Source organism: Dacryopinax primogenitus, assembly GCF_000292625.1.
Source record: "Dacryopinax primogenitus strain DJM-731 SS1 chromosome Unknown DACRYscaffold_14, whole genome shotgun sequence".
In the NCBI taxonomy this organism is placed as follows: domain Eukaryota; kingdom Fungi; phylum Basidiomycota; class Dacrymycetes; order Dacrymycetales; family Dacrymycetaceae; genus Dacryopinax; species Dacryopinax primogenitus.
This window is the reverse complement of record NW_024467211.1, coordinates 439,646-466,508: the sequence shown is the minus strand read 5'-3', so window position 1 is coordinate 466,508 and position 26,863 is coordinate 439,646. Positions and strand designations below refer to the sequence as shown.

Sequence of the window (26,863 nt, the reverse complement as noted above, 5' to 3'; positions counted from 1 at the left end):
CTCTTCTCTTGTCTTCTCTTCTGGGTATTGTCACGAAGTTCTATCGCATCTGTTTTGTTCTTTCATCCATCATGTCCCAACCGCGCTCTGTCCCCGCCAGCTTTGTCGCGACACAGAAAGAAATGTTTGCACAATGGTGCAACTTAGTTGCAGTCTCCAGTTCGGAGCTATGCACAAACGCCATGGAGTCCCCTCCCCGCACCCCCCCTGGAGATTTCTCGAACTACGGCGGCCTTGAAGGTCGCAGAGAGGTACAATGAATTCTGTCGCGGTCACCTTCCACACAGTTTGAAGACGGTAAGCACCAATAACCTTGACGCACCATTAGTATATTTATCTCAAACGTGCCTTAGGCGCCAACTCCTGACATGGTTTACGAGGGCGATAGCACAGCCCTACGAGAACGAACGAGTGCCTTGAACGAGTCCTGGTTCTCCCGCGACGACCCCTGTCGTGTCCTCCGAAATTTGGCGTTGTATGAACGTCTTTTGGAAAGCTTCTTGTCACAGCTGCATCTGGCGACATTCCGGCCAACAATCTGAACGAAGCGACAGTTCGACATCCCTTTGATCAGCTCATTGAGCTCTTCGAATCGCTAAACATGTCGTCAGATATGTGCATTACCCAAGCCTTGTGCGTCGTACCTCTCATGAGAATGTGTGCAACACTATTAACTTGCATAGGTACGAGGTGTCTATAGAGATATGTTCTCCTTTGGATGAATACGCAGATCCAACCCTGTTTGACAACGCACACATCGACATGCGCTGCCTATATTCAGCAAAAGGCGACGGGATGCTTGTTCTCCGTCCATCCACGCAAGCTGGACAGAATGTGATCGCAGCAAGCACAACTGCTGCATCTCCGCCCGACTCAGGAGAACTCTACTTTACTCATTCTTCGACAAATAACCAGAGCATACTCGTCATTCTACTCGCCGTCGAGTGGAAGTTGCATGATCCTGTTGCCAACGCAGCCCAAGCCGTGTTCACACTGGCAACGACCCAGAGACACTGGGCGGCTCTCGGAATACGAGACGAGGTCGCCTTTGCTCTCCTCGGCAATGCAACAGAACTTCGAGTCTTGGGACGTACACAGGACGATACCGGCGTGAGTTGCATTAAGCAGTGTCGCAGGACTGGCTTGCGAGTTCTGCATTAGATTATACACATCTTTCTGTGCGATGCACTGGATATGACATGGGTACCTCACTGGTGGAAGGCGTTTTTTTTCCTCAACAACTTAGAAGCGTGAGGTCGGGTGGAAGTCGAAAGGATTTTGCGCAACGTGCCGCGGGCTGACGACGACACGAGGACTGATGAAGAGAAAGCCACCTTCGCACTTCGACGAAGATGGCGGTTCGACAAATGGCGTCACCGTCGCCAGTCGCGACTTCAGTCCTCTGTTGATCGACCTTCCAGGAAGCGGAAAAGAAAGCATAATGAGGACGAAGATGACATCGGTGGTTCGGATGGAGGGAGTGATGGAGGGGATGACGGTGGGAATGGGGATGGAGGGGACGGTGGGGGTGGACCTCACGATCAAGCGCCCGGCAGGACATCAAGTCACAAACGCTCCCGAGGACAAGAGAGGGATGGACATTCGAGAGCGAGAAATACTCACCGTGGCGGTCTCCGTGTTGATAACGTCACGGACACATGCTCCTCTCTCCGATGACAATACCACCAAAGGAGTTATCCGCGACCGCGACAGTGATATCTGGTCGCCTCAAACTCCTCGACTGTTGACGGCTGAGGAATTTCTGCGATTTGCTTATGGTGGTGACGAAGACCACGACGACGAGGTCGACGATTCCACTTCTACCGACGATCAGGACAACAGTGCCCGAATGGAGCGAGTGTCGAACTGGCGATTGGAAGTCGCTGGGGATAGCGCGCACAAGGTGGGACTGCAGGATGTTACCCATCCCCGCTCCCGTCGCTCCCACCGTCGCAAACAAAGAAGAAGACACCGACCAAAAGTTGGAGAGAAACAGGGGGCAGGCGGGGTTAAGGGTACCACAATTCCCACGTAAGCATCAGTACAGTTTCGATTGAAACAAGTTGCAGGCAGCGTTTCCTTAGTACCTATATCGCCATGCGATACAACCAGCCATTTTTGTAAACATCATCACATGTATGTACCCTACGTTCCTGCGACACTCTGTTGTACAGTAGATATCTTTTTCTGCACTTGCGACTTTCGCCCCTTTGTCCATGCAAACAAGTAATAAGTAATTGCATTGTATGTTTCCAGCACAGTACATGGATGTGCCTTGTGTTACTTTCCGGACACGTCGCCCCACGCCTTTGGATTGAACTCCTCCCTCGGCGATGACCTGCCACGTCCTCGCCCTTAAGTATAGGATAGGCACAGAGATAATAGTCATGCTGACATTATACTGGAACATATCGATGCTATCAATGAACGACTGGAACTGAGCGCCGGAGGAGAGCAGGATCTCCTGGACGACGAAGGCGTCTTTCGTGCGGAGGCAGGCGAACTGTCCGGCACCGGCTGAGCACGAAAAGGCGGTTGGAGGAGAAGAGGAAGAACGCGGTGGCAAGGCTCAGGGAGTATGCGAAGCAGGAAGCGGAGGAGGCTAAGGAGGTCAACAAGGAGTGGAAGAAAGAGCACCGGGAGAGAAGGGCGAAAGATGGAAAGGGACGACAGGTGGAGATAGGAAGGTCCAAACGTCCTGCGGCGAGCGGAGTTAACGCTGTTCTCGTTAGATGAGCCGCAGATGGATGTACATGATTCCAGAATGGAAGGCTATGCTCATTGCCATGAAAAGATACTATACAGGGATAACCAACCGCCGGATGCACGGCAACAGGGCGGCTGTAGCAGGCATCTAGACGTCGACCCGAATACGCTGCAGCATCGGTATTATCGCGTCCCACTCCTCGATCGCCTTTCTCCCCATCAGCCAAACGGTTCAGAGTAGGAAACTCAAGACTTGCCTGTTGATACATCTCAATATTCCCGTCGGCAACCTTGCCCAGCATTTCTTTCATCTCGTCCTGCTTTGCAGCTTGGAAGATCGCCTGTTCCCGTAAGGTCTCGTCGTTGAACGCTTCGGAAAGGTCGTGTACTTTCTTGACTTCTGCTTGAAGCTGTCGTATCGTCAGCCACCTCGCGTCGCGTTCACACAACAGAGTCACACGCACGTCCTTAATCTTCGCATCAAGCTTCCTCATCCTCTCCACTCGGGCCCTATCGTCATCCAACCCCCTAAGGGCATCCACCCTCTCCCTCAAATACCCGCCCACGGCACCCAACCCACCAGGACGTGCGCCCGGATGACCTTCCCTAATTGCCGCCAATCGATCCCGCTCTTGCTGTGCGCTAGAGAGGTACTCGGAGGTGTCCTCCAGATCCAGCTGTTTCTGATCGCGGAGTTTGAGCAGGGCACGGGAGGCGGCAGTGTACGCTTGCAGGCTGTGGAGGTGCGAAAGGAAGGGGTCTTGTGTACGGTTCACCTGGGACGCGTCAGCGTTCCCCACGTAAAGGCAGTAGAGACTCACATTATGTTTGATCAAACTGGAGAACTCGAGTAATGTGTTCGCAAAGTGATTCAGCTGCTCTGTGATGCCACTTTCCAGGAATCCCAGCCCCTGCACTGCAACGGCAAGATCATGATAATCTGTCGCTAAGTCGGTCTGCCTCGTCCTGGCACGACTCCAGAGCCTATCCACGGCACCCGTCCCTTCCTCAAACCTGTCAATCCCTTCCTTCATCTCGACGAAGCGCTCGTCAGCTTTGCGAATCCGGGAAAAGGAGTTGACAAGAGTATCGGTGACGCTGTCGAAGAAGCTGGACTTGCCGTCAGGGTCGGGAGCATGAGCGACTGCTTGGTGCATCGATACCGACCATTCGGTGGAGCAGAGGAAGGAACGGAGAAGCGTGGAGCGGCTGAGGGTGGGGTTGTTCGATATCCGTTGGAGGAAGCGTTGAAGACTACCAGTCACAGAGAATGATCAACAAAATCATCATCGTCTCTGACGAATTCAGCACGCACTCTAGCCTCCTTTTCTCTACGAATGACGGGCTAAACCGATCGCCAGTCACGTACTCAGCACGGTGCTTGCTGGGCAACGGTGGCACGACACATGCAGCAAAGTCTTGACTCAAATGTTGCCACAAGAATACAAAGTCGTGGAATCGTCTGCGGACAACCGTCTGCTGCTGGGGAAAGAATGGGAAGTCAGTCTAGGTTTGCGTCAGTCTTGATGACTCTTATATTAATTGTGGACGCACCTGTGACTTGACAGCATAAGATATGTACATATCTTTCGTCCCCTCGAGTTCTTTAACCGGGTCTAACACCTGCACGACCAAGTACCCGTCCCATTTGGGCACGGTGGGATCCGCGTCATCGGCAGTATGTTCGTAGTCTGTTCTGAACCCAGGGCTGACGGCAGTCGTCGGCTTGAAGGTATGTGTAGATGAGAATCCTAGCTGTGCGTCTGCTTCTACACCTGGAGTATTATCCCAGTGAACAGATTGGAAGTCGGAGTCGGCCTCCATTGAAGCGGTCGAAATCGAAGAAGAGTACTTGAACCTTGAGATCGTACTCGAGGCAAAGCGCCTCCGTTTCGTCCCTAGTGTACTGCGGTAATTGTCCCTTACTACCTTGTCTAATCGACTCTTAACTCCCTCAAAACTGTCTGGTGCCCATCTCTGTTATCGAGTGCGACATGTCCATTTCGGACAGCGTTGAAGCGAGTTTGGTTGCGCAAGAGCCGATGAAGTTCAAAGAATGGTGCCGCCTTGCTGGAGTTTAGCTACACTACACAGACACAGATCTGAGAGGTGCAATATCTGGTATTCTGAACTCAGAGCAGGTTCGCACTTCTGATGCACCAAATGTCTCTACAAAACATGAGGACACCACCCAGGCCACTGCCAACAAAAACATGTCCCCACCTATGGTCCGGCATTCCGTCCCACTTAACAACCGCATCCGGGAGGGACTAGAACAGATCTCTTCGCTAGGGGAGAAGGTAAAGGGAAGATACCACGAACTTTGCAAATGCAGTCTGCCCCGTGGCCTGAAGACCGTAAGCCTGAACAATCATAATGTTCCCCCGTGTCCCCGTCACCTGCGGCCCAGGAAACAATTCCAGACAGGAACGGATACGATGGATACAATTCAACCGCGCTTCGTGAAAAAACGCGAACGTTGGACGATTCCTGGTTCTCTGATGACGACCCTTGTTGTGTCTACAAGAGACTAGTAGTTCTGAAGCGTGTTTTTGGAAAATTTTCCAGAACAGCTGGTTTGGCATTTGTGGGAGGGATAAACAAGTCCACTCCTCGGTTGCAGTGGGACGCCCTGATAGGAGCCATTGAATTCTCATCCGATTCTGCTAATGAACCTTCAACAGCTCTCTGGTTTGCTATACCTCTTGTGGCAAGAGTTTTCCATGCTAATTCTTTGCACAGGACTGAGACGATGATCGAGATGTGTCGTCCACACAACACAGATGATGAACCGTCTCTGTTGAACAGTGCAGGTGTTGAAAAAGGGTGCCTCCCTATCGCAAGAAGCGATGCTATGCTTGTCTACAAAGCATCCAGGTCTGTTGAGATGATGCTGTCTCTGGCAACCACCACCGCCTCTGCGATGGAGAGGGACGAGCTTGAGTTCCGTCATCTCACTAAACGGGAGAGATTGGCCGTCATTATACTGGCCCTTGAATTCAAGCTCCCCAATGTTGTCTCCAATGCTGCTCAAGCTGTCTTCATGCTTAGCACGATGCAGCGACATTTGGGTGCATTAGGGATCAAGGACCAGGTTTGCTTCGCCATCATTGGCGATGTTTCGCGCATCCTAGTCTTGGGTTGTAGACAGGACGAGCATAGTGTGAGTCAAATTGGACATCGCCGCACCACTCGCTTACTGGCCCCATCAGATCATACACGTTTTCCTATGCGATGCCCTGGACATGCTGCAAGTGAAGCACTGGTGGACGACTTACTTCTTTCTTTTCAACCTGGAAGCATGGGGTCGAGTGGAGCTCGAAGAAATGCTGCTCACGATGTTCAATGATACCGAAACCAAAAACGGCGACGGTTCTTTTCGCCTTCCTAAGGAAACATGGCGATTTGGACATTGGACACACACGCGAAGGCCTTCTTCTCGATCACATTCAAAGAAGCGCAAAAGAGATGGAAATGACAAAGGAGGGTTCGATGGACGGGATGAAAACGAGGACAACCTCACAGTCAATGGTGTCGTCGACAACAGCAGGGACATCAGCCTTCGTACTCCCCGGTATTTGACAACTGCCGAAGTCCTTCGATTTGAACTTGGTTGCGTCGATGCAGATGATGGCAGCTCTGCGGACGAGACAGTCGATGTTCCGATTGCAAGAAAGGACTGTGCAAATCCGATGGACAGAGTGTTGAATTGGCGACAAGATGTCACATAGGGTTAAATCGTGGTTTCCTCTACTCACCTGATACTCATATTTGTACTTAGTGGTATAATGTATTCCTGCCCTGCCTTCTGTACAGAGATGGGAAATAATGAGAAGAGCTGAATAGAATTAATCTAATTAAGAGCGAAGAGGACAAGTGAAAAGGCCACCAGTATACCCAAGATGCTTAGTCTCTGAATCGCGCAGTCACAGGAGCGGAAGCAATGCTAACCCTACTTCCTTAATATGGAAGGTCCACCCTGTGTATATACGGTGATTCTCTTGGCAGTGCATTCGTTACTTCTTCTTCTTACTCTACACTTGTTCAATATCCACCAGAAATGCGAAAATTACTTCTCTCATTTGGGCTACTGGCGGCGGTGGTGAAGGGGGCATGGGCATATATCGAGCCTATAAGCGATACGGACGACCTGCACCAGGTGTGCTCAGGCATGTGGGCTGGCGGTGATGCGCATATACAAGGTGTGTTGTCACTCATCAGCATCAGTACTTACCGACAAGGAATTTCTTATAGCATCATTCGACCCCGGATCGCATGGACAGCTCGCGATGGTCATCTACGAATGGGGAGATATTGGCTACTTAGGAAAGATCACCTCCCCAAACGACCCATCCCTTCCAGTAGGCCCCGTAGTCTCTCGTGTTATCAAACTAACACCCATACTCAGAAAACCTATGTATGCACATCCGACGCCGTCAATGCTGGATTTTGTGCTACTCAAAATCTTGGCGAGTTCATCGTCAACCTTCCATCTGGGATGTCCATCAATCAGACAAGCGTGTGGACTGCAAGCCTCTACTTCTCCAATAGCACCAGAGGTGCGATACCTTCATCGCCGAACGAAGGCGCGCAGCCGAACAAAACTTCATCGGATTTGTGGATTCCACCGGACGGGAGCCTGCCCAAGATCCCATCCGGGGACACGGAGCATTCTTCCCCCTTCCGCAGCAGGGCCGTCTTGAACCAGGAGAGGGGATTGGAGAGCAGACAGAATCGGATACGCTATACTCAACCTATCCAGTATCCTATCAAGCGCAAAGGGTACTATTGTGTCGGTGCGTCGTCTCTGTTCTGGTCCCTGCAGCTTACTTGACCCACGTTCGTACAGGTACGATACCTATCACTCTCATAACCAACCCCAGCACGCCGAAAACAGCAGACCATGCCAATTTCACGGGAACAGTCCTATTTGCGAACGTCTTCTCCGGTCTTCTCCCTGCCTCCGAGTATCCCAAGATCTGGTTTTACCTCGCCATGACCTGGGCATATACGTTTGTCGGGGCTATTTGGGGCTGGCTGTGTTATAAGCACAGGCAGGACTTGCTCGCCCTGCAGTACTATATTGCGAGCTTGATCGGTCTTCTGGTCATCGAAATGCTAGCTTCGTGGGGTGAGTCTCCTTACGGTTCGGTTGCGCTAGGCTAATGTACGCGAGCAGGTTATTACCGTTACCTGAATGCACACACATCAGGAATAACAAGTACGGCTTTCCTCATCGTCGTTGCCATCCTCGACGCGGGCAGGAACTCGCTTTCTTTTTTCCTGCTGCTCGTCGTCTCCTTGGGTCTGACCGTGACGCGAGAGAGTCTCGGCAAGCTGATGTTGCGCGCTGTCATCCTCGGTAGTCTGCACTTCGTTTTCGGAGGTGCGCACCCTCCACCCCATACTTACGCACCCTGCTGACCACGTGTTGCAGTCGTCTACGCCGTCGGCACAGTAGAAGTTACACTCGAGACCGCATCTATCTTTCTCCTCCTAACATTCGTTGTTCCTCTCGCTTTTACACTAAGTATATTCCTCCTCTGGATCATGTACGCCCTCAACGGGACAATCCAAGAGCTCGCCTCTCGCAAACAGCGATACAAACTCAGCATGTTCACTCGTCTTTACCGAATCCTCCTTGGAGCAGTGGTTATAATGGCCATATTCTTTGTCGTTTCCAGCCTGTCGTTCTCGAACCGCCTAGCGGAGGATTATGCGAGCAACTCATGGAGCACCCGCTGGCTGCTCCTGGACGGATGGCTCGCACTATTGTATCTTACCGTTTTCTGCCTCATCGCCTATATCTGGAGGCCGACGGACAACAACAGATAGTGCGTTTCTTCCTCACCCCTCCCGACAAAGCTGACCTCCAATAGCCTAGCAAACGTTGACGAGATAGCGCAAGACGCCGATGATTACGATCTCGAGGGACTCGAGCGCAATGGGCACGTCAAGCCCTCCGACTCTACAGACAACCTCGGACACCCAGAGTCGCCAGGCACGGCGCAGGACGTGGTATTTGAGATTGGGGAAGAGGAGGATGAGGACGAGCGGACCGGGGGGCTGAGGAGCGGGCCGGCGAGGGTAAGAACGGAGGTTGACGAAAGGGCACAGGGAGGGGAAGAGGCACAGGGACTTATGGGTGCAAGAGGTAAGGACGATTAGTCGTTGGATTTACGCAGAAGGTCGGGCATTCTTGACCCAGCATATGGATGAGGGAAGGGAGGTGTGCGATGTTTATGCCCTAGGAGAGGACTTTGGCAATCTGGGAATCTAATCCTTCCATCTCTCCCAAGACACGTTGGCACGTCAAGCATGGGCAGGTTAGGTATACTGATACGTTTGATAACAACTGATATCCAAAATAACATGATAGAGGAAGATCCAGTCCATAAGATGCTTCAGAATAAAACAAGCTCTCCCTTCCAGGGCACGAGCCATCCAAGGCGATTCCACCAAAACAATCCAATGCAAAGTCATCTACTTTTTCCAATTCCCTTTAACGAACTCCCGCACATCTGCGACGAGCGTTTCGGGTTGCTCGAAGCCCACAAAGTGTCCTCCAGCATCGTGTTCTGTCCCATCGTCAGATCCGGGCGGACAATGAGGTATAAGAGGGAGCACCTTTGTAGAATGCGATATTCAATTTTCCCGTTACCCAGCTCCGAGGTGCACCACTAGAAACCAGGATATCAGCACAACCCTCTGTCAACAACCGGTCCGCCTCACAGCACATCATGCTTAAACACACTGACCGCGCTCTTGCTCCCCTTGCCCTGCTTCGGCAAGCGCATAAACGCGTCCTTGGTCTCGAAATACGGGAGCACGCTCGTCCCGAACGTCTGGGTCAGGAAGTAGAGCGAAATGGTACTGACGATCTCGGCGTCGCTGATAGGCTTGTTGGGGTCGGACCAGGAATGATATTTTTCTCCTATGTAGGCAAGCAGCCCCACTGGATGGTCGTTCAGTGCGTAGCCGATTGTTGCGGGCTGGTGAAGGGTCAGCCTGGTCCAGCAGAGAGATGAGAATTGGGGAGAGAAGTACCTTCGACCCCTGGATAGATATATACCCCATGCCCGAATCCCTAAACTGCACCTGCTTCGCCAAGCTATCCATCTCCCTCTCGCTCAGAATGAGTCCGCACACCCTTCGCCCAACCCACTTGGGCAGTGCGAAGAGGGCGATGAGGAAGGGCCACTGGTATGCCGGGGGAGGGAACTCGAGGAGGATGTTGAAGTGCCTAAAGGGGGGTTAGGGAGGATGGTGCAAGAGGACAGGGAGGGACGAACGCCAGCCGACAGTGGTCGCTGTGGTTCGCTGTGAGGGCACGGGTGACGCAGTATCCCTATCCATGTGTATTCAGCAGACATGCGATGGTCCAGAGGTGATGGACTCACCCAGTCCCCGCCTTGGGCGACGTACTCCTTATGCCCGAGCACATCAACCATGAGCGTGTTGAACACCCGCGCGCTGTCGATGAGCGTCCACCCCTTCCTCGGCGGTGGGCCCGAGAATCCATACCCCGGTAGTGAGGGGAGGACGATGTGGAACCTGTTCGCCCCATATCCTCATCAGCCGCATGTCCTCTTCTTCGAGAAGGTAAGTGCACGCACACAGGATCGGCCTCTGAGGTGGGGGATGTAAGCGGGCCGACGACCTTGTGGAACTCGTAGAAGCTGCCAGGCCAGCCGTGGGTCATGAGCAGGGGGATGGCGCCCTCCTTTCCACTCTTGATATGCACATAATGCACGTCGTTCTGCTCGATCTCGACCGTGTAGTGTTCCCACCTGCGGGCACCATGAGCACTCAACGGGGTTTGCAGATGCAGAGAGGGGAAAGAACGCACTGGGAGATCTCTGCCAGGAAGTCGTCAAACGACCAACTGTCGAGCCAAAAGTCCCTCAGCTCCTTCAGCCTCGTCAAAGGAATCCCATAATCCCAGTCAGCACCAGGAACGATATTCGATTCTGGAAGACGAGAGCCACGTATGAGGGAGAACATACGTTCTACCTCGGCTTTTGGGAGTCTGGAGGCGGGGTCGAGGGGTTTGGGAACAATCTTGCGAGAGTGGGAGGACATGTTGATTGCGAGGGGGTATAGAAGAGGAGATGGGGGCGAGGAGGGACGTAATAGTCACCAGACAAGTCCTTTTATTGATGAGGTCGAGGAGAAGTTCGGCGCAGTCAATCAATACAAGCGCCCATGGCCGACGCCGCTGGCCCGATGGGCTAATACCGGACGCCGACCTTCAATGAAGGACCATGTGGATAATTTCAAGGATTTGTTTGTCCGAAATGTCATTGGAAAAAGGGAGTAGGAATACAAGGCAGTCTGAGCCGTACAATCTACTTCTCTATCTGATATTGGGCACTGACATTGTTGCTGATATGCTATTGATTATAGTGAGGCGATGCTAGTTGCTACTGATGCGATGCTATCTGTTACAAATGAGATGAAGTCTACTATACATGTCTATAGCCCGTCGCTGCTACAACGGCGCCGGCGCCGACTTCGAGCACCTCGCGAAAGTCGATCGCAACCCATGCTCTCAGTTCACCGCCTGCTCGGACAAGCCCTCACGGCATCCTCGTACTCCGGGGGAGCGTCGCCCTGTAAGATCACTCTCATCCCTTTCCTGCCTAGCCGGGGCGGGGTAGCCACAGCCTGCCCGTAGCTCGGGAGACCTTCTTCAGTCTGGAGACGGACGACGGGGGGGCTGTTGTAGGGAGAACGGGGTTGAGAGAGGGGGGAGAGCTCGGAGGCGGTCCAGAGACCGTAGTACTCTTCTTCTGGTTCTTGTGACTCTGGAGGGGCGTCTTGCCTGTGGGCCCGAGTCTCCGCTGAGGAGGAGGAGGAGTGGTCGGGCTCTGGGGATGTGGGTGTAGTGGGTGGTGATTCTACGGGGAAGAGGTTGACGAGTGCGTTACTGGTGGCTGTTTGGGGTCAGTACTCTCTCTTACTCTCTTCGAGATTGTGCTCACCGATTGTGACCATGGATATGACCATTAATGATACGGTTGCGATGAGCGGCATCCTATTCGGGGTATACTTTGGGGGAGGAGAGGGAGGGGAAGGCGTTATGTGGTGATAGTCTGCCATGGATATGAATATTAATACGTTATAGTAATGATATTGAAAACTGTAGTGAAATGACTGATGCTGTTGCAGACAGACCGGTGCACCCCCTCTTGGTATTAATACTGTGCACAATATTTATATGAACGGACCGGGCAGTGATCGATCGGTTGCGGACGTCCGGACAAAGGCCGAGAAGAGAATTCATTCGTTGTTTTAAGGGCATTTGCGCTTCACACAGATTGCGAAATGCCCAGACTGGATAAGGCCAAGAATTGCACCGCTCGTCTCAGTACTTGGGAATGGGGTGACCGATATGTGATATGCGGTGAGGAATGAACTTTGTGGCAGTGGGACATAGGCGGTGATCAGGAGAAAGAGATGAAACGCGAGAGATGTACCAGACGCAGGGGAATCGGTTACCGACTTTGCGTGTCAGTTGGAGAAGTGCCTCGAATAGAATATGATTGGAAGAGAGAAGTTATGGCTTGAAGGGGATGAAGAAGAGAAGTTGTTAGACTGACGGGAGGGAGAAGAGAAGTTGTTAAATAAACAAAGGACAATAGCAAATATTTTCTTTTCATGTTGAATTGCCTGTTATAGTCGTGTGCCATAATTGGACTGCACGTGATATGGCTGACCCTGAAATGACGGTTGTTCTCCTCGAGTCACCACTTCATCCCATCACCGTCACCGTCTACAATGCCCCGTCGCAAGCCAACGTCGACAACGGCCAAGAAGGCAGCACAAAAACTCAAGCGAGCTGTAAAGAGGGGCGACGTATCCCCTCCCCCTCCAGCACCTCAACATCGTCGACCCCGACCTGGACCTTCAGCAAGGGACCGCGAGTCTGGCAGACAGGAGCAAGCGAGGAGGGACGACACCGTGACCGCTGTCAAGAAATTAGAGAGCAGGTTCTTGAAGCCTTCCAAGAGCTACCTGCTGCTCAGTGCGGAAAGAGCGAGTAGCGTCCCCCTTCGCAGGCCGATTCCGAGGCAGGCAGCGATCTTCCCCTTCGAACTGGTCGACCATACGCATGACCAGAGTGGGGCAGGAGAGCTCGTATGCCCTCGAAGACCGAAATGGAGGTATGAGATGACGAAGAAGGAGGTGGAGAGGAACGAGGAGGGCGTGTTTGCCAAGTGGAGGGAGGAGACAGAGGGGAGGATGAGGAGCTGGATGGAGCGAGAAAGGGAGAAGGAGAAGCTGCACGGAGAGACTGAATGGGGATCTGGTGGAGGACCAAGTTATTACGAATGGAACCTCGAGGTCTGGAGGCAGCTGTGCGTCTTTCCTTGCTCTAATGCTCTCTGCTGACGAAACGTACATACAGATGGCGTGTAACGGAACTCTCCGACATCCTCCTCGTCCTCCTCGACGCTCGTTGTCCGCCAGTGCACTACCCTCCCTCCCTGCGCGCCTACCTCAACTCTCTGCGCCCAGCACGCAAGCTCATTCTCGTCCTTACAAAAGTCGACGTCGTTGGTCACGCACGGGCCGAACAGTGGGCCAATTGGCTGAAAGAGAACTACGGCAAGGACGGGATGCGGGTCGTCATGGTCGAGGCTTACAGGGTCAAGCATGCCTCGACTGATGATCCCGATGTCAAGCGTGGGAAGAGGACGAGAGTGGAGCCTTTCCTCCCTGGGCAGTTCCGTTCTCAGCTCACACGCGTCCTGCGCGAGGCACACGAGGAACTGTGTACCCCTCCGCCGCATATTGCCGCTGATCCGGAGAAAACCAGCGCTTGGAAATGTAGTGTCAAGAAGGAGGTGGACTGGGAGGCACTGGAACGTGGGTTAGGGGAAGGGAAAGAGGTGCATATAACTGAAAGGGAGAGAGAACGGCCCCCACCTGAGGGCGAGCGGGTGGAGGACGCCCCCGAGTTCCTCACAGTCGGCTTGATTGGTATGCCACCCTCCCCCCAACCTATGCGCACTGCGCTAACACACTTCAGGCCAGCCAAATGTTGGAAAGTCCTCCCTCCTGAACGCGCTCTTCGGCCGTACGCGCGTCCGCGCCTCCCGCACCCCGGGCAAAACGAAGCATTTCCAAACGCTCTTCCTCTCCCCTCAGATCAGGCTCGTCGACTGCCCAGGCCTCGTACTCCCTAGCTATACGCATCTGGAGATGCAGGCCCTAACGGGGGTGCTGAGGATCGCCGAGCTCCCTGGGCTGAGGAGCTGTGTGCGCTTCGCTGGGGGACTTATCCCTCTGGAGAAGGTGTTGCATCTTCGACCGCCGGAGAGTATGAGGGAGAAACGCGAGTTACAGGCGAAGCGCACGTGGAGGGATGACGGGGCGGAAAGGGCGGTTAGCCCTGGGGAGGGAGGTGAAGTGGAGGAATGGACTGCAGTCCAGATATTGGAGGCTTATGCGGAGGAGAAAGGGTTCATGACTGCCAAAGCTGGGAGGTTGGACGTGAACCGGGCTGGGAATACCAGTACGTCTATTCGATTCTTTGTCCGCTATCCTGCTTTGTTCCTTTGCATTGGAGATGGAAACTGATTCACTCAATAGTCATGCGAGCTTTGTCGGAGGGGAGGATCCCGTGGGGGTTCGTACCGCCTGGGACGGACGTCTCTTCGATCCCAGAGGGCGTAGGGATCTGGCTCGGTGGGGGACAAGAGGGAGAGGAGGAGGGGATGGAGTCGGAGCAGGAGAGTGAAGAGGAGAGCGAGGAGGCGGACGAGGAGAGTGATGAGGAGGAGGAGGAGGAGGAGGAAGAGGAAGAAGAAGAGCATTCGGTGGAGCATGTGAAGCATGCTATGAGAGGCTTGACTGTTGGAGGAGGTTTCGCCGCTCTTGCTGCGGGGGATGCTGGATCAGAGGAGGAGGAAGAGAGCGAGGACGAGGAGTAACAACAAGTGTTGAGAGGCATGGAAGATCGGTCTGGTGCGGACAATCGTTATTCTTGCAAACTTGTAAAAAAAAGACTCAATAACAGTTCGGTCAGCATTGTCCACTTGTGTTTGACATGCAACTTGTTTACCGCGTGTGTCGTTATTGGTACGTGAGGTGCTCATGGACTCGGAGGACATGTTGCTAAACCATCACATCCCATGACTTGCACGTAATAAAAACTATATAACGTTACTATTTCTTGATCTCATATTTGTATGATTAATTCACTCCAAATTGAATGAATTCTACCATCGATGGTAAAGAAAAGTCGGGGATGAGAGGATCGCTGGTAATGATCGGGGGCCTCCATTCTTCCTCGAATTCGAACACAATGCGCAACATCTATTTAGACTCTCCTCGAGCTACGCTTTACTATTCCCTCCTTCCTCCTGTCCATAATCACTCCAACACTACTCTAAGTACACCATGTCCACCCCAGTACCAAAGCGGTTGGATCCCGCCTCCCGACTTCCAACGTCAGAAGTAGAACGCATGTTCTCTCTTCTCCGCAACACCCGTTTGCCAGAGAAGGACATCGTTCCCGGAGCGGGGGAAACATGGGACTACGGAATGCCCCTTGCGAGACTTGAGGAGCTGAAGGAATACTGGTTGGAGACGTGGAAATTTGACGAGTTCTTGGCTGATATTTCTCGGTATGTTCGTTATTGTATTCTCACGAGCTACCGTATTGTAGTTGATGCCACGCTAGGTGGGAACACTATACGGTAGAGATTGAAGGCATTGACGTGCATTATATACACGTCAAGAGCGGGAAAGAGGGCGCCATTCCTCTGCTCATGACACACGGATGGCCAGGCAGCTTCTACGAGTTCCACAAAGTGATGGAGCCTCTGAGCTCGCCCTCTTCGCCCGGCGACCCATTGTGCGCTCTTCTCTCTTCTTGCATTCGCACGTTTGACAAGAAAGAAGGTTCGACCTCGTCGTCCCCTCCCTACCGGGGTACGGCTTCTCAGCTCCTCCAACTCGTAAGGGCTGGACGCTGGTAGACACCGCCCGGGTGTTCAACAGTCTCATGGTGGACGTTCTCGGATACAAGGAGTACGCAGCTCAAGGAGGGGACTGGGTGCGTTCGTTTGCTGTCATGCGGGCGACGACTCATTGGATTGGTAGGGATGGGTCGTTACTCGGGCGTTGACGGCATACCACAGTGATCACTGTGTGCTTGCGTACGTCCTTCCCCAGCACCTATGGCCTGAATTGCTGACATGGCTGCAGGCACTTCAACAACATCGTCGAATACCCCCCAGTCTACCAGTACCCGTTCCTGGTAGCGATGCAGCTCCTCCCCAAATGGGCGGGACGCAGTGTCGGCGGGTGGGTCATGAGCGGATCGGAGATGGACGCATTGGAGAATCACCAGAAGTTCCGGACAATTGGGTCGGGGTACTATGACCTCCAGCGGACGAAGGTACGTCTTCCCATGCTTCATCCCGCAGTGCGTTCAATCAGTCGTGACACGATGTTAACCTCCTCAGTAGCCCACCACGATCGGCTACGCCCTTGTAGACCACCCGCTCGGGCTCCTAGCCTACATGGGAGAGAAATACCACGGCTGGGTTGATCGTTCCTCTGCGCTGAGCGACGCGGATATCATCACCACCATGTCGCTGTACTTCATCACCCGGACGTTCGCGACTAGCGTATTGACGTATTACGAGACTCCGTATGCGCTATTCATGACCCAACCTCGACAGAAGCAGGGGAAGACGGCGATAAGCCTGTTTTCTCATGATGTGCTAGGCGCGCCCAGGAGCTGGGTACAGAGAGTGCTCAACGTCGTGTCCTATAGAGGTTAGTTCCCTAGCTCTACGGCTAAACCGTACTGATAACACGTACAGAGCATGAGAAAGGAGGGCATTTCGCAGCGCTCGAAGTGCCCGATATAATTATGACAGATGTGCGGGAGTTTGTAAAAGGGAACTGGAAGAAATAGGTTGTCCATCCGGCCTGAAATATCTTCCACAATAACTGCTTATATTATACCATTTCGTCTTTTGTTTCGTGGATCGATCCAATCTCTGAATATCCTTGTGTGATTCCAGTTGTTGATGTGGTTTTTGATTTGGCGAAGGAGTCCATTTTCGTGGGGCTTGAAGTGCCTTGGTGGCCTATGGGAGGAAGTTTAACACGAGAAGTAGGTCGGTGTGAGTGATCCTGGAATGTGTTCCGGATACGATTGTTTGCCATACCATTTCTGTTCCATGGACTTGAGATCGTCTACAGTCGTGCACTGATCATGCAAGATAACGCCCAAAGACCTGCCAGTCGTGTAGAATGGATCATCCTCCCATCAGCGTATCATTCCAGTCATTATTGATCATAATGAGTTGGGAAACAAAACACTTTGTCAAGCAAGAGTGTGATCAAACTCTGGAAGAGCCGCGACTGAGTGGTACAAGACACCACCGATGTAGTTATGATTCGCAATGAAATGCGTCAACAGAGGTGAATTTCAATTGCAGACTAATACCCCACCAAGAATATTAACGGCCAGCACATGCTCCAGTTCTACGGAGCCTTCTCTCCGTCCAGTCAGGAGCGAGTGCCATGGCGATGCCCCTTGGCCGATCATCCCGGTGTTCCTTACAACTCAACGCCTTCTTTCAATGAGCTGCAGGGTGTGATTCGATCTATTGAATAGAATGCACTGTGGAATGTTGCGGTTAGGTAAGAATGTGCGGGGAGTGACCCGGACGGCATGAAGGGACATGTAAGATGGATCATATGGCTCGGTCAGTTTCGACTCTTCTGTAACAAACACAGCCAGTACTTAAACGATGGATCATAATCACTCCTTGTTCTCGACGTCGACCAAGTACTTCAGTGCCAATCGCTGTTATATCACTCGTTAAACACTCAGGAAGTCGCTCTTTCAACAGTCGCTCATTGATTCATCCTACAACTCACAGGCAACATGTTAACGTTCCCAACACTCTTTACCACACTCCTCATCTTTCAAGTCGCCGCCTTCCCCCTCTCTCCACGCATTGGTACGCATCCTGCTCAACCAGAATAGGCCCACTCTGACCACCCGGTAGCACTCAACATCCAATCACCACAATCACCCCAACTGCCGTCCTTCGACCCTCCCTCATGCTCGCACGGGCAGATGGCATGCTCAGCCCCAAGCACAGGCTTCCGAATGCAAGGCTGGGAATGCGTTAGCGTCCTGTTCAATCCAAACAGCTGTGAGCCCCCTCCCCCCCCTCGGTCTGACAACTCCCTGACATGCGCAGGTGGCGGGTGTCCAATGCCTTTGGATATTGGCGAAGAGCCCGGAGTGGACTGTTCCGCTCTACCCGGGGCTGAGGAGGTCGAGTGCGCACAGGGGAGATGTGCGGTCTTGACGTGCCGGAACGGGTGGGAACTCATGGAAGAGGGAAGGGAATGTCGGACGAGTGCGTGATACCCCCCCTTGCGGCCGTTGGTGGAAGACATGGTGGAAGTAATGGTGAGAGGAGGGAGTGGTCTGACGGCCGTTAATCATTAGGCGTATGCCACGGTACAGAGGAATTTGGAAGGATTACACTGTACGTTCTACATACTTGTAGATTACTGACATACCCTGCATTCAAGATACCGCTTTGGCTGCTGGCTGGCCATAAACTTATTTAATTTTGTAGTATTCTGCAATGACAATGCGGCGCACTCTCATTCATTCATTGTTCATTGTTCATGCTCATCAAATGGGACAGACAGTGTTCACATTGCCTAACAGGTATTTTACATGTTTACTTACAGACATGACCTCCCACTCGATATGGGGGGGAACGCGCTTTGCGCATGATACACGACACGATACGAGAATTGTTTTTGCACTTACCTATTTTGTGGTTGTTTTCGAAAGGAGAAAAAATCAGATAGCACTGGATCCCCACCTGCCTGGCATGGTGGCAGATTCCTCTTCGGAGCCGTGCCCGTTCGCGCGGAGGACACGTTCCACAACGGCGGTGACGAGCTTCTCTTCATATTCTTCCATCGTCACCGTGCCCCGTGGTTCAGCTTCAATGGCGTCGTTGATGTAGCCGACGAGATGAGAAGGGTGGTCGGTGAAGCCCATCTGCATGTCGCGTAAGCAACAATTCGTAAAAAGTAGGGAGGGAACGTACCTCGATAAGACGGGCCTTGAGCCTCAACCTGAGAGGCAACGTCCTTTCTGTGCTTGGGCCTGCAGCGGCATTACTTTCCAGCCCGCGGACGCTGGTCCCTCTCCTCATGCGGGGCCCGAATCCCCGAGGCGCAGCAGCATGAAGGTCGGCAACGCTGGAGCTCCTGCCCAGTCCAGCACCGGTAGCAAAGTCCGAGGATGGGAAAGGGGGGATCGCATGTTCTTCATCGGCGAACCGCGTGCTCTTGGTAATGCTTATCCCCGGGATGGTCTTGCTGCGCATGAGAGGTACGGCAGGCACAGAAGGGATGGAAACAGGAACTGGAGCTGGGGGAACGGGCATCGAAGTCGTAGGAGGTGGGACGGCGACCGGTATAGGCGACAGAGGGCGAACGCGGATCCCATCCGCCTCCTCAGCCTTCTGGCGACGGTCATCTTCGGTCACTGGAGCACCGGTGGAAGTGGCCCCGGGTGCAGTGTACGTAGACGCGAAAGGCGACGTGGCGAACAGACTAGGCTGTGGCCAAGACCTCCATCCATCCCATGCCGGTGTCGGCCATTGAGGGGCGCTGTTACCAGCAGGCTTTGCCGGTGTCGGCTTAGACGACCTGGACATGTCGAGATCAGGTACGGGGAATGGGGGGAATGGGGGCTTGAACGTTCCCCAGAAGTGGTCAGGACCAGTGTTGATAGGCGGGGGGGACGGTGGAGCAGTCCACGCATTCCTAGGATGACGGGGTGCAAAGCGAGGTGCGCCGGGGACGTCACCCTCGTTTCTCTCGTTCGCGACCTCTGGCTCAGGGCTGGAAGGTACTACTAGCGGGCTGAGAGGGTTCCGGTCGGGGAGTTCCTCGGGTGTGTGGGCTCGCTCAGCCTGGGTACTCCAGGCGAACTCACTGTTCGCGCCCCAGCCAGCTGGGTCCTCTTGCGGACGCTGTGGCTGACGGTAGGGAGGAACATCTCTGCGCCTCCTTCCTGCGCCGAGAGCGGGTCCACCAGCAGCGTCACGTCCGTGATGCCACCTCCCGCCCCTCCCAGGCCTGCCGAAGGGAGGCTCATGATGATGCCCCGCACGGTGGAGCCATTCGCCCTGCCTGCCCATGCCCATACCAGAGCCAGGGCCCATGCCCATATTCATCCCGTAGGGCGTGTCGAACGGGAAAGGCGGGACAGGTCGGTCAGCGCCATAGAAAGGCCCGCGATGAGGCCGGGGAGGACGAAAATGTGGGCGGGGTCTATCCCACGTGCGGTCGGACTCGTCACCTGGTTGGGTAGGCTGCCAGGGCATGGTCCACCCTCTGCCGGGGGGAGGGTAAGGCGCTGGGTGGCCGGGGCGCGTGTGCCCTGGAGGAGGCGGGGGTGGAGTCCCACGCGGTGAGTGGGGGCCGAAAGGATCATGAGGGTGAGGCGGAGGGGGTGGTGGCGGTGGGTGAGGGAAGGATCCTGGCATCCCCGGAGCACGCGGGGGAGGGCCAGGCGGCGGCGGGCCCCTCGCCGGAGGAGGGCCAGGAGGTGGGGGTGGCGTAGGATACCCCGGAGGCGGCGGGGGTGGGGGCGGAGGCGGAGCAGGAGGACCGGGCGGAGGAGGGAAATTACGGATGTTGTTGCCGCACCAGTCCTCGGTGGTCCTCGTGGGGAAGAAGGATGCGATAGGCATGACCGGGATAGGCGGCAGAGGAGGAACAGGTGGGGGTGGGGGCATAGGCGGACGTACCCAAACCCCGCCTAGGCTAGGGTCGGGCATAAACCGCCTGAAACCGCCCCGCCGTCCACCGCGAAATGCACGGTAGGGAAATGGACCGCGAGGGCGGTTCATCCCAGGAAAGGGCTGCATCCACGGCCAGTCATCTTCGTCTGTGCTGTCGGGGTCGGGTGTGGCGTTGACACTGGTCGTTCCCCCGCCTTCCGCAGTGGCGGTGGCAAGAGCAGGGTTGGTGATACCATCCAAGCTGAGAGCGCCAAACAACCCAGCAAGAGCATCACCAAGCTTCTGCGCAGCCTGACTCACCCTCTGCGCGCTCTCTCCAAACTCGCCCGCCCTGGCTTCGTCAGCCGCGGCCTGCCAGTATTCAGCCTTGCGCGCGTTGCGCATGAGGTTGCGGAAGCCTTCTGAGAGCTCGGGGTGGGAGGAAAGCACGTCTGATACGCTGGAGAGGAGGATGGAGACGTCGTTTGCCAACGAGGGACGGGCAGGGCCGGGCTTGGAGGTAGGCGCCGATGGGAAAGTAGGTAGGGGAGGGTCGGGGAACTCCTGCGGCTCAGCGGCGGTCTCGACCTCGGCATCGGTGTCGGAAAGAACGATCACGCTCGACGCCGGCGAGGCGACGTCGATGAGCGGCTCGACATGGACAGGCGAGCCCACGAAGTAAGGATGCACAGGTGCGCTCATAAGCGGCGAATAAGGGGCATAGCGATCTTCGTCATCCGAGATATCCATAGCTTCCTCATCTTCGATGACAATGTTCTTCCTCTCTACTTCCGGTGAGACAGGCTCGACGGCACGGCCCTTGCCCTTGTCCACCTTGATCGTGCTCTCCGGCTCGTCCTTAACGCTCTCGTGGTCGTCTTCCGTCGCACCGGTGAGGAAATCGATGGACATTTTCTTCTCCTGCTCGTCCTTCGACTCGGTGCCATAAGCTTTCAGATCGGGCGCGAACACCTCGGGATCGCAAATGAGCCCGTAGTGGTCGGCAAACGGGTCGTACTCGTCGATCACCGCTGGCTTTTCCTCGGGAATAACGAGAACAGGGACAGGACCGGGCGAGGGAGGAGAGATGACCGCCTCAGTGCCATGCCATTCCTCTACCGACTTGGCTGTCCGAGCCCAGATGACATTGGCCTCGCAGGTCGCACCTGCAGTAAGGTCTTCCCAGCTATCAGAGCGAGTCGACAGCCTGTCGTGCTTGTCTGCTGTCTCCTCGACCGGAGCTTCAGTTATATCCTCCGTCTCGGGCAGCTCCTCCACAACCGGGGAGGTGACAGCTGCCGGTGGGGTGACGGTGGCTTCCACCGCCTGCGGCAGGGACATACCTTGGCGCCACATGCGAAGGTCGTCGAGAGTGAACTTGACACGTCCAACGTTAGACGCATAAACCTCCTGCAGTTCCTCTTCGGTATTCAACGTGATCTGTTCATTGTCAGCACATCGCACGTGCAGGCTTATCGCCCTGTTAGGCAGGAGATGACTCACGCAATCGCCATCAGCGTCGATATACCTCAGGCCGACATCCTCAGCAGGAATCAAGAACATATCCTGGACCTTGCGAGCGATGTCTGCAAACCCCGGCTGGGAGGGGAATACGAGACGGCGAGTGCGACCATGGACGAGGAGTTTGATGACGTACCCCTGTTCTTGGGAGTCTGCTGGTGATAGGGGCTGGGAAGCTGTGCCGAACCAGTCTGGGACAGGAAGCGGGGGAGGGTTAGAAGGCGGCATATCCGCTCTAAAGGATACTAAAGTTGACAGTAGTTGTTGTAATACTACTAGATGTTGATGAAGTGAAGCAGTAGAACGTTGAAAGGGGGAGTGGTGGGGGAGAAGAGAGAGCAGTGACTGGTGCCAAGGGGTTTATATACCAACGCTGCGGGCGACAACGCGCGGGGTGCGCAGGCAACGGAATCTCTTTGGACCAATAGCAATTGAGAACGGGTTTAGCGCACGGCCACGACCACTTTGGCTTTAGTATAGTTGATTATTATGATTATTATTTTACCTTTCATATTCATCCGGCTGAAGGATACGTGGCACTCGGCTTTAAATACGCAGTTAATAGTAGAGTTAACAGCCAGCGAGGTGAGTTTCTCGCACTTTCCTACCGCAGCTGTAACTACGCACAGTCGTAAGTGACATCAAGCCCTGTCATCCATCTTAACCAGTGCGCAGTCTCGCTTGCTAGTCATTGGCTGACGTAATGATCCCAGCCACCAAGTTACTGAATGGGAAGCGAGTGTAATCCCCGTTCCGCCTTCTCTTATCTCTTTCTGATCGTTGATCGGCGAACTGATCCTCTTGCCGGACTACAACTACAAACGAAGGATGAACAATGTCCTTGGCAAAGAGCGAGCGAATAAACCATTAAAGCGATCGAACATGGAAAAAAAAGAGCGTCACAGGACAGAGCAGAGCAGTGAAAACAACAAATACTCCAGAAGTCCATTACAGTCCCCTCTCCTTCCCACACACCAACACCAACACCCACCACAGCGAATACTCATATTCACAGCAAAGTCCAAATACCCCCAAGGGCAGCAAGAGCAAACCCTGCGAACCCAACACGGACGTCTTCTGCGCTGGACGTTGTCGCCCCCGAGCTGCCGGAAGGTGCTGCTCCTCCAGCGGTGGGAGTGCCCGTGCCGCTCCCACTAGCGGACAAAGAGGTCACAGCGTACGCGCCTGTCCCTCATCAGCGGACCATCCACCACTCCTTCCCACACGCCGTCACATGACGGGGAGGGAAGGGCATGCAAGATGTACTTACTGCCTTGGGGCTTGATCTCGAACACATCGCTAGAAGCCCAGATCTCGGTCGTGTTGATCGGATTGACGAAGATGATCTGGTAGCCTGTGCCGGCGTTGAGGGTGGGAGTGTAGAGCACTGAGCAGTCGTAGTTCGGTTCTGGGGGAGTGTTAGTGCAGGAACATAATGCATACACAAATGGGGTGAGGGAATGAGGAAATCGATGTGCAATGTGGGAAAGTAGGAAAGGGAGGAACACGCACGTTCAGCGATGATAGCCAACTCGTCTGTCAACAACTGCGTGTTAGGGTTGGTGATCATAACCGTCCAAGTCGTCTCAGTCGAAGGTGCGGTATTGCATGTCCAAGCGAGCTACGACATCCAGCATCATCAGCATTCGCCCCAGCATCAAGGAATGGGGACGTACGTTGCCGGCTTCTTTGGAGATCCACCAAATGCTGGACCTGGTTGGAGTTAGTTATAATACCCTTTTCGCTGCATCGTGAGGAGGTGGAGGATAGAGAGCACGTACGAAGGACTAGTGATAGTAAGCTGAGCGAAAACCGCGGCAGCCGTTGCAGAAAAGAACAAAACCTGGCGAGCGAACATAGTTGGGTTTTTACTGAGTACTGTTATGTACTGTAAATGGTCGATAAAGAGTGGTCGACGATGAAAGCTCCAAGGGGAGTGACAAGGGGAAGGGAAGGGAGAAGGAGTGACAGCGCTAAGCAGGAGAGATGCACAAGGTCACACCTGCAGGCTGGACCCGAACAGCAGGGCGTGGCATGTCCGTTCCTTTCCCTTCTCCCTTTCCTTTCCTTTCCTCACCGTCTCATTCTGAATGCCGAACCGCCGAACTGTCCATACACAAAACACATTCATGCCGAGTTTTCTTATTTTCCGCGTTTCACGGCTCTATATTTAATCTGCGTCTGGACTCCACTCTTCTCACACAACGGACCCTTGTCCATCACTCTCCTGCTTAGGAAAGGCTATCCAAAACGGCAGTTATCAGATGTATATGGGTATAACTGTATGATAAGATAGGAGTACAATGTCAATGTCCACTAAGAAACAAGGATAAATATCAGGAACTGCACTACATGAGCTTTCATCACACCAGCCGACAAAGGGGACACTCACAAAAACGATCAGCACTCCGAAGATCTTCAGCATCAGCCACCGATTGCTCGAGATACTCGTATAGTACTTGAGCAGCTCCCGCTGTGCTGCAGAGACGTTCGTAGCGATGTCCGTCGTATCCGCGTCGATCCGCTGTACAGTCTCGCCCTGCTCTGCGACCATCCGACTGAGCTGGACGAAGATCTGCCCAAGCTCGGCCATGGTGCTCTCAATGGACTCGATAGCCGTTGATCGCGATTGGATGTAGTTGTCCTAACGCGTCTCGAGTCAGGCCAGAACAGGAGGAGGGAGTGTAGCGCACCTGCTGCTCCAGTAACTGCATCTGCATGAAATCGCTCCCATGCCCTTCTTCTGCTGCGGCCATGTCCAAAGCCAAGACATCGCCGTTCGTTTCTCGTGCTTTGCCTTTAGATGGCATCCCATCTTGCTGCTGATTAAACAGTAGAGAATCTGTGCGTGTCGTCAGTAATGTCAGCAGATACGCAGATGAAGGCGCACTTTGGGGTGGAGGTTGGTTCGCAGCGGACGACGCGGAGTACATGAACTGCTCTGTCCGGTCCTTGCTCGCCTTCATATTCTGTCCACGCATCAGCACTCTCCTTCAACACACACATCCATACGCACTTGTGTCCTCGTCTCCAGCACCTCCGCAAACGTCTGGCTCGTATTCGCCAGTTTTGTCTGCAATAAGACGACCACATTGGAGTTGTGCTCCTCGATTTGCTTCCCTACGTTCTTCCCTGATGCGGTCCGTTGAGCCTTGACGTATGCTTGTAGTTGCGCGATCTGCTTGTTCAAGTGCGCTATGTCTTGTTTGATGATATATGTTAGTTCCTGGAATCGTGTGAGCGAGCAGGAATTCGTCGAGGAAGAGCGTACATACGCTAATCTCGACTGGTCGGTCGTCAAACAGGGTTTTCCGCTTAGCGACTTCCCGTCTATCAGTCCGATACCTTATCCTCAATAAAACACGTACGCTGGGCAAGTTTGTTCAACTTCAACGTCGTACTGCTAATATCATTCCCGATGCCCGCCGCCATCCTCGCAAACTCGCTCTTCTCCTTCCCTCTCCCATTCGCAAGTAATCGCTGTTTCTGCTCTGCCCGCGGCACGATAGCGCTCCTATTCCGGATAGACTCGACACATGCCCGGAACTCGTTCGTCCTGTCCTGGACGGGCATCTTGCACTCCGACAGGGTTTTGTTGTCGCGTTATTGGTGCACTGTTGAGGCGATTGTATGCTTCGTCTTCGTCGGGGTCCACGTCGTCTCCGGGGCTTGATGAATCCGCTCCCGCGCTGCGCTTGGCGACACCGCAGGGTAATTAGGCGTTAGGAACCGAGCACGCTATCCGTCATGAAAACTCCGATAGAATCAGTTATAACTGGTTTAGATAGACTGAAAAGAGACGACGAGGGAAGGAAGTGTCGACATGGGATACGAGAGAAAGGTAGAAAAACAATAGAAGGCGCATATATGATGCAAATTCCAGTGTTGTACGGAGATCGCCGTCAACCACGTCTCCCTCCCCAGACGCTGGATACCTTCCATCCCCACTCTGCTATATCTTCAGTGCTTCGTTAACCTAACTCCAACATCTTTCTCATCCTCTCTCTCATCACGCTCAGGTCCTTCAGCGTGCCCGTTATCTCAGCGAACGTACCAGAGATCATATTGGTGCACCAGAAACGATCCTGATAGTCGCCTCGTCGGTCTTGGCGGTGTTGGGACGGAAGGGGATTGGCCAGGTTCGGGGGGCTTGGGGGAAGAAGGAAGGCGGATAAAAGCGAGTAGTGTTGGCATTAATATTGTTCACGAGTAGTAATTTAATAGTGAAGAGCATTATTTACCATATTCAGATTAATATCCTTAAGAGGATCGGAATAAGTGAGCATGTGGCTATAAGAGTGACTGCGAACATCCGATCGGATGCAAAGAGCCTCTGCCAGTCACCCGAGACACCGCAATGCTACTTGTCCTTATTTAACCACCATCAGCAATCCAACTCATATGGCGAAGGCATTTTGGTATCTTCTGCCGCTTATAACCTCCTTATATCTACCGTGCCCTCATCGGCAATAGGCGACATGGACGTAACCAGAGCCAGCCTTCCAGCAGACCGCATTCCCCAGCCTGACTCTGCCTCGAAGAACTTCTCGTTCACCAAGCTTACCAACAATGTGTTGCACGACATCCCATCTGTCATATTGTGGTCCGATGTCAAGGCCGATTGGCTTGTCTTTATCACCAATGATGGGTCCGTTTATGCGGTGCACTGGTTGGAACAAATGTCTGCACAGAGGCCAAAGTTGAACATCATCAGCTAGCAACATTCTCCGAACAGAGAGGACGATTCCCTTCTCAGTGTTTTCGGTACTCCCCAGACATGGGTCACAGCAGCCGGAGGTATCTCAGTCGTTTTTCTCTGGAAACTCACGTGATCCACC

General features: G+C 53.7%; 12 protein-coding genes across 12 annotated transcripts; 5 read left to right on the top strand and 7 right to left on the bottom strand.

Moving 5' to 3' along the window:
- The first annotated feature begins 691 nt into the window (after window positions 1–691).
- DACRYDRAFT_23485 (uncharacterized protein) lies at window positions 692–1,409 on the top strand. The gene has a single exon (XM_040773262.1). It carries the CDS (start codon window positions 763–765, stop codon window positions 1,159–1,161), a length of 399 nt encoding a protein of 132 aa, XP_040626848.1. The 5' UTR covers window positions 692–762; the 3' UTR covers window positions 1,162–1,409.
- Window positions 1,410–2,854: 1,445 nt separating this feature from the next.
- DACRYDRAFT_95772 (uncharacterized protein) lies at window positions 2,855–4,530 on the bottom strand (the record flags this gene model as incomplete). Its single annotated transcript, XM_040777317.1, has 6 exons — window positions 2,855–2,914; window positions 2,964–3,116; window positions 3,171–3,482; window positions 3,528–3,960; window positions 4,022–4,212; window positions 4,261–4,530. The coding sequence occupies 6 exons, from the start codon at window positions 4,528–4,530 to the stop codon at window positions 2,855–2,857; spliced, it is 1,419 nt and encodes a 472-aa protein (XP_040626847.1).
- An 818-nt stretch (window positions 4,531–5,348) lies between these two features.
- DACRYDRAFT_101067 (uncharacterized protein) lies at window positions 5,349–6,437 on the top strand (the record flags this gene model as incomplete). The annotated part of the gene is made up of 3 exons (XM_040767517.1): window positions 5,349–5,397; window positions 5,449–5,869; window positions 5,919–6,437. Exons 2-3 carry the CDS (start codon window positions 5,459–5,461, stop codon window positions 6,435–6,437), a joined length of 930 nt encoding a protein of 309 aa, XP_040626846.1. The 5' UTR covers window positions 5,349–5,397; window positions 5,449–5,458.
- A 326-nt stretch (window positions 6,438–6,763) lies between these two features.
- On the top strand, window positions 6,764–8,978 carry DACRYDRAFT_23484 (uncharacterized protein; the record flags this gene model as incomplete). Its single annotated transcript, XM_040773261.1, has 7 exons — window positions 6,764–6,908; window positions 6,961–7,067; window positions 7,115–7,502; window positions 7,556–7,837; window positions 7,886–8,092; window positions 8,144–8,540; window positions 8,586–8,978. 7 exons carry the CDS (start codon window positions 6,767–6,769, stop codon window positions 8,872–8,874), a joined length of 1,812 nt encoding a protein of 603 aa, XP_040626845.1. The 3' UTR covers window positions 8,875–8,978.
- Window positions 8,979–9,053: 75 nt separating this feature from the next.
- DACRYDRAFT_117568 (epoxide hydrolase) lies at window positions 9,054–10,788 on the bottom strand (the record flags this gene model as incomplete). The annotated part of the gene is made up of 8 exons (XM_040770411.1): window positions 9,054–9,284; window positions 9,334–9,386; window positions 9,439–9,698; window positions 9,754–9,949; window positions 9,999–10,054; window positions 10,107–10,260; window positions 10,323–10,496; window positions 10,556–10,788. The coding sequence occupies 8 exons, from the start codon at window positions 10,786–10,788 to the stop codon at window positions 9,190–9,192; spliced, it is 1,221 nt and encodes a 406-aa protein (XP_040626844.1). The 3' UTR covers window positions 9,054–9,189.
- A 474-nt stretch (window positions 10,789–11,262) lies between these two features.
- DACRYDRAFT_17034 (uncharacterized protein) lies at window positions 11,263–11,808 on the bottom strand (the record flags this gene model as incomplete). The annotated part of the gene is made up of 2 exons (XM_040771251.1): window positions 11,263–11,642; window positions 11,691–11,808. The coding sequence occupies 2 exons, from the start codon at window positions 11,806–11,808 to the stop codon at window positions 11,263–11,265; spliced, it is 498 nt and encodes a 165-aa protein (XP_040626843.1).
- A 678-nt stretch (window positions 11,809–12,486) lies between these two features.
- On the top strand, window positions 12,487–14,659 carry DACRYDRAFT_101064 (P-loop containing nucleoside triphosphate hydrolase protein; the record flags this gene model as incomplete). The annotated part of the gene is made up of 4 exons (XM_040767516.1): window positions 12,487–13,067; window positions 13,118–13,692; window positions 13,742–14,227; window positions 14,305–14,659. 4 exons carry the CDS (start codon window positions 12,487–12,489, stop codon window positions 14,643–14,645), a joined length of 1,983 nt encoding a protein of 660 aa, XP_040626842.1. The 3' UTR covers window positions 14,646–14,659.
- Window positions 14,660–15,086: 427 nt separating this feature from the next.
- DACRYDRAFT_23482 (epoxide hydrolase) lies at window positions 15,087–16,678 on the top strand. The gene is made up of 7 exons (XM_040773260.1): window positions 15,087–15,341; window positions 15,398–15,571; window positions 15,619–15,772; window positions 15,820–15,875; window positions 15,925–16,117; window positions 16,188–16,500; window positions 16,548–16,678. The coding sequence occupies exons 1-7, from the start codon at window positions 15,115–15,117 to the stop codon at window positions 16,640–16,642; spliced, it is 1,212 nt and encodes a 403-aa protein (XP_040626841.1). The 5' UTR covers window positions 15,087–15,114; the 3' UTR covers window positions 16,643–16,678.
- Window positions 16,679–17,648: 970 nt separating this feature from the next.
- Window positions 17,649–18,358, bottom strand: DACRYDRAFT_23480 (uncharacterized protein; the record flags this gene model as incomplete). The annotated part of the gene is made up of 3 exons (XM_040773259.1): window positions 17,938–18,358; window positions 17,738–17,895; window positions 17,649–17,699 (listed from the first exon to the last, which is right to left on the bottom strand). Coding segments are annotated over exons 1-2 (368 nt in total), but the record flags the coding sequence as incomplete, so codon positions are not given.
- Window positions 18,359–18,405: 47 nt separating this feature from the next.
- On the bottom strand, window positions 18,406–22,288 carry DACRYDRAFT_117565 (uncharacterized protein). Its single transcript, XM_040770410.1, has 3 exons — window positions 22,008–22,288; window positions 18,819–21,944; window positions 18,406–18,769 (listed from the first exon to the last, which is right to left on the bottom strand). Exons 1-3 carry the CDS (start codon window positions 22,251–22,253, stop codon window positions 18,566–18,568), a joined length of 3,576 nt encoding a protein of 1,191 aa, XP_040626839.1. The 5' UTR covers window positions 22,254–22,288; the 3' UTR covers window positions 18,406–18,565.
- Window positions 22,289–22,849: 561 nt separating this feature from the next.
- On the bottom strand, window positions 22,850–23,995 carry DACRYDRAFT_23478 (uncharacterized protein). Its single transcript, XM_040773258.1, has 5 exons — window positions 23,807–23,995; window positions 23,702–23,738; window positions 23,538–23,646; window positions 23,296–23,433; window positions 22,850–23,210 (listed from the first exon to the last, which is right to left on the bottom strand). Exons 1-5 carry the CDS (start codon window positions 23,881–23,883, stop codon window positions 23,035–23,037), a joined length of 537 nt encoding a protein of 178 aa, XP_040626838.1. The 5' UTR covers window positions 23,884–23,995; the 3' UTR covers window positions 22,850–23,034.
- Window positions 23,996–24,279: 284 nt separating this feature from the next.
- Window positions 24,280–25,620, bottom strand: DACRYDRAFT_23477 (snare protein SED5/Syntaxin 5). The gene is made up of 7 exons (XM_040773257.1): window positions 25,394–25,620; window positions 25,301–25,347; window positions 25,042–25,251; window positions 24,916–24,994; window positions 24,719–24,867; window positions 24,418–24,669; window positions 24,280–24,367 (listed from the first exon to the last, which is right to left on the bottom strand). Exons 1-7 carry the CDS (start codon window positions 25,596–25,598, stop codon window positions 24,362–24,364), a joined length of 948 nt encoding a protein of 315 aa, XP_040626837.1. The 5' UTR covers window positions 25,599–25,620; the 3' UTR covers window positions 24,280–24,361.
- Between the last annotated feature and the right edge of the window lie 1,243 nt (window positions 25,621–26,863).

What these genes read in the sequence shown, in the direction of transcription:
- DACRYDRAFT_23482 (XM_040773260.1), top strand. Translation starts at nt 15,115, where the DNA reads ATGTCCACCCCAGTACCAAAGCGGTTGGATCCCGCCTCCCGACTTCCA. An exon ending in AGTGATCACTGTGTGCTTGC is followed by an intron (nt 15,876 to 15,924) that starts GTACGTCCTTCC and finishes ACATGGCTGCAG; the next exon opens with GCACTTCAACAACATCGTCG. An exon ending in ATGACCTCCAGCGGACGAAG is followed by an intron (nt 16,118 to 16,187) that starts GTACGTCTTCCC and finishes CCTCCTCAGTAG; the next exon opens with CCCACCACGATCGGCTACGC.
- DACRYDRAFT_23477 (XM_040773257.1), bottom strand. Translation starts at nt 25,598, where the DNA reads ATGCCCGTCCAGGACAGGACGAACGAGTTCCGGGCATGTGTCGAGTCT. An exon ending in GTTGAACAAACTTGCCCAGC is followed by an intron (nt 25,348 to 25,393) that starts GTACGTGTTTTA and finishes ATAGACGGGAAG; the next exon opens with TCGCTAAGCGGAAAACCCTG. An exon ending in GAACCAACCTCCACCCCAAA is followed by an intron (nt 24,868 to 24,915) that starts GTGCGCCTTCAT and finishes CGACACGCACAG; the next exon opens with ATTCTCTACTGTTTAATCAG.
- DACRYDRAFT_23485 (XM_040773262.1), top strand. Translation starts at nt 763, where the DNA reads ATGCGCTGCCTATATTCAGCAAAAGGCGACGGGATGCTTGTTCTCCGT.
- DACRYDRAFT_23478 (XM_040773258.1), bottom strand. Translation starts at nt 23,883, where the DNA reads ATGTTCGCTCGCCAGGTTTTGTTCTTTTCTGCAACGGCTGCCGCGGTT. An exon ending in TCTCCAAAGAAGCCGGCAAC is followed by an intron (nt 23,647 to 23,701) that starts GTACGTCCCCAT and finishes TGGATGTCGTAG; the next exon opens with CTCGCTTGGACATGCAATAC. An exon ending in CGAGATCAAGCCCCAAGGCA is followed by an intron (nt 23,211 to 23,295) that starts GTAAGTACATCT and finishes GATGAGGGACAG; the next exon opens with GCGCGTACGCTGTGACCTCT.
- DACRYDRAFT_117565 (XM_040770410.1), bottom strand. Translation starts at nt 22,253, where the DNA reads ATGCCGCCTTCTAACCCTCCCCCGCTTCCTGTCCCAGACTGGTTCGGC. An exon ending in TCGACGCTGATGGCGATTGC is followed by an intron (nt 21,945 to 22,007) that starts GTGAGTCATCTC and finishes GACAATGAACAG; the next exon opens with ATCACGTTGAATACCGAAGA. An exon ending in TCAAGGCCCGTCTTATCGAG is followed by an intron (nt 18,770 to 18,818) that starts GTACGTTCCCTC and finishes CGCGACATGCAG; the next exon opens with ATGGGCTTCACCGACCACCC.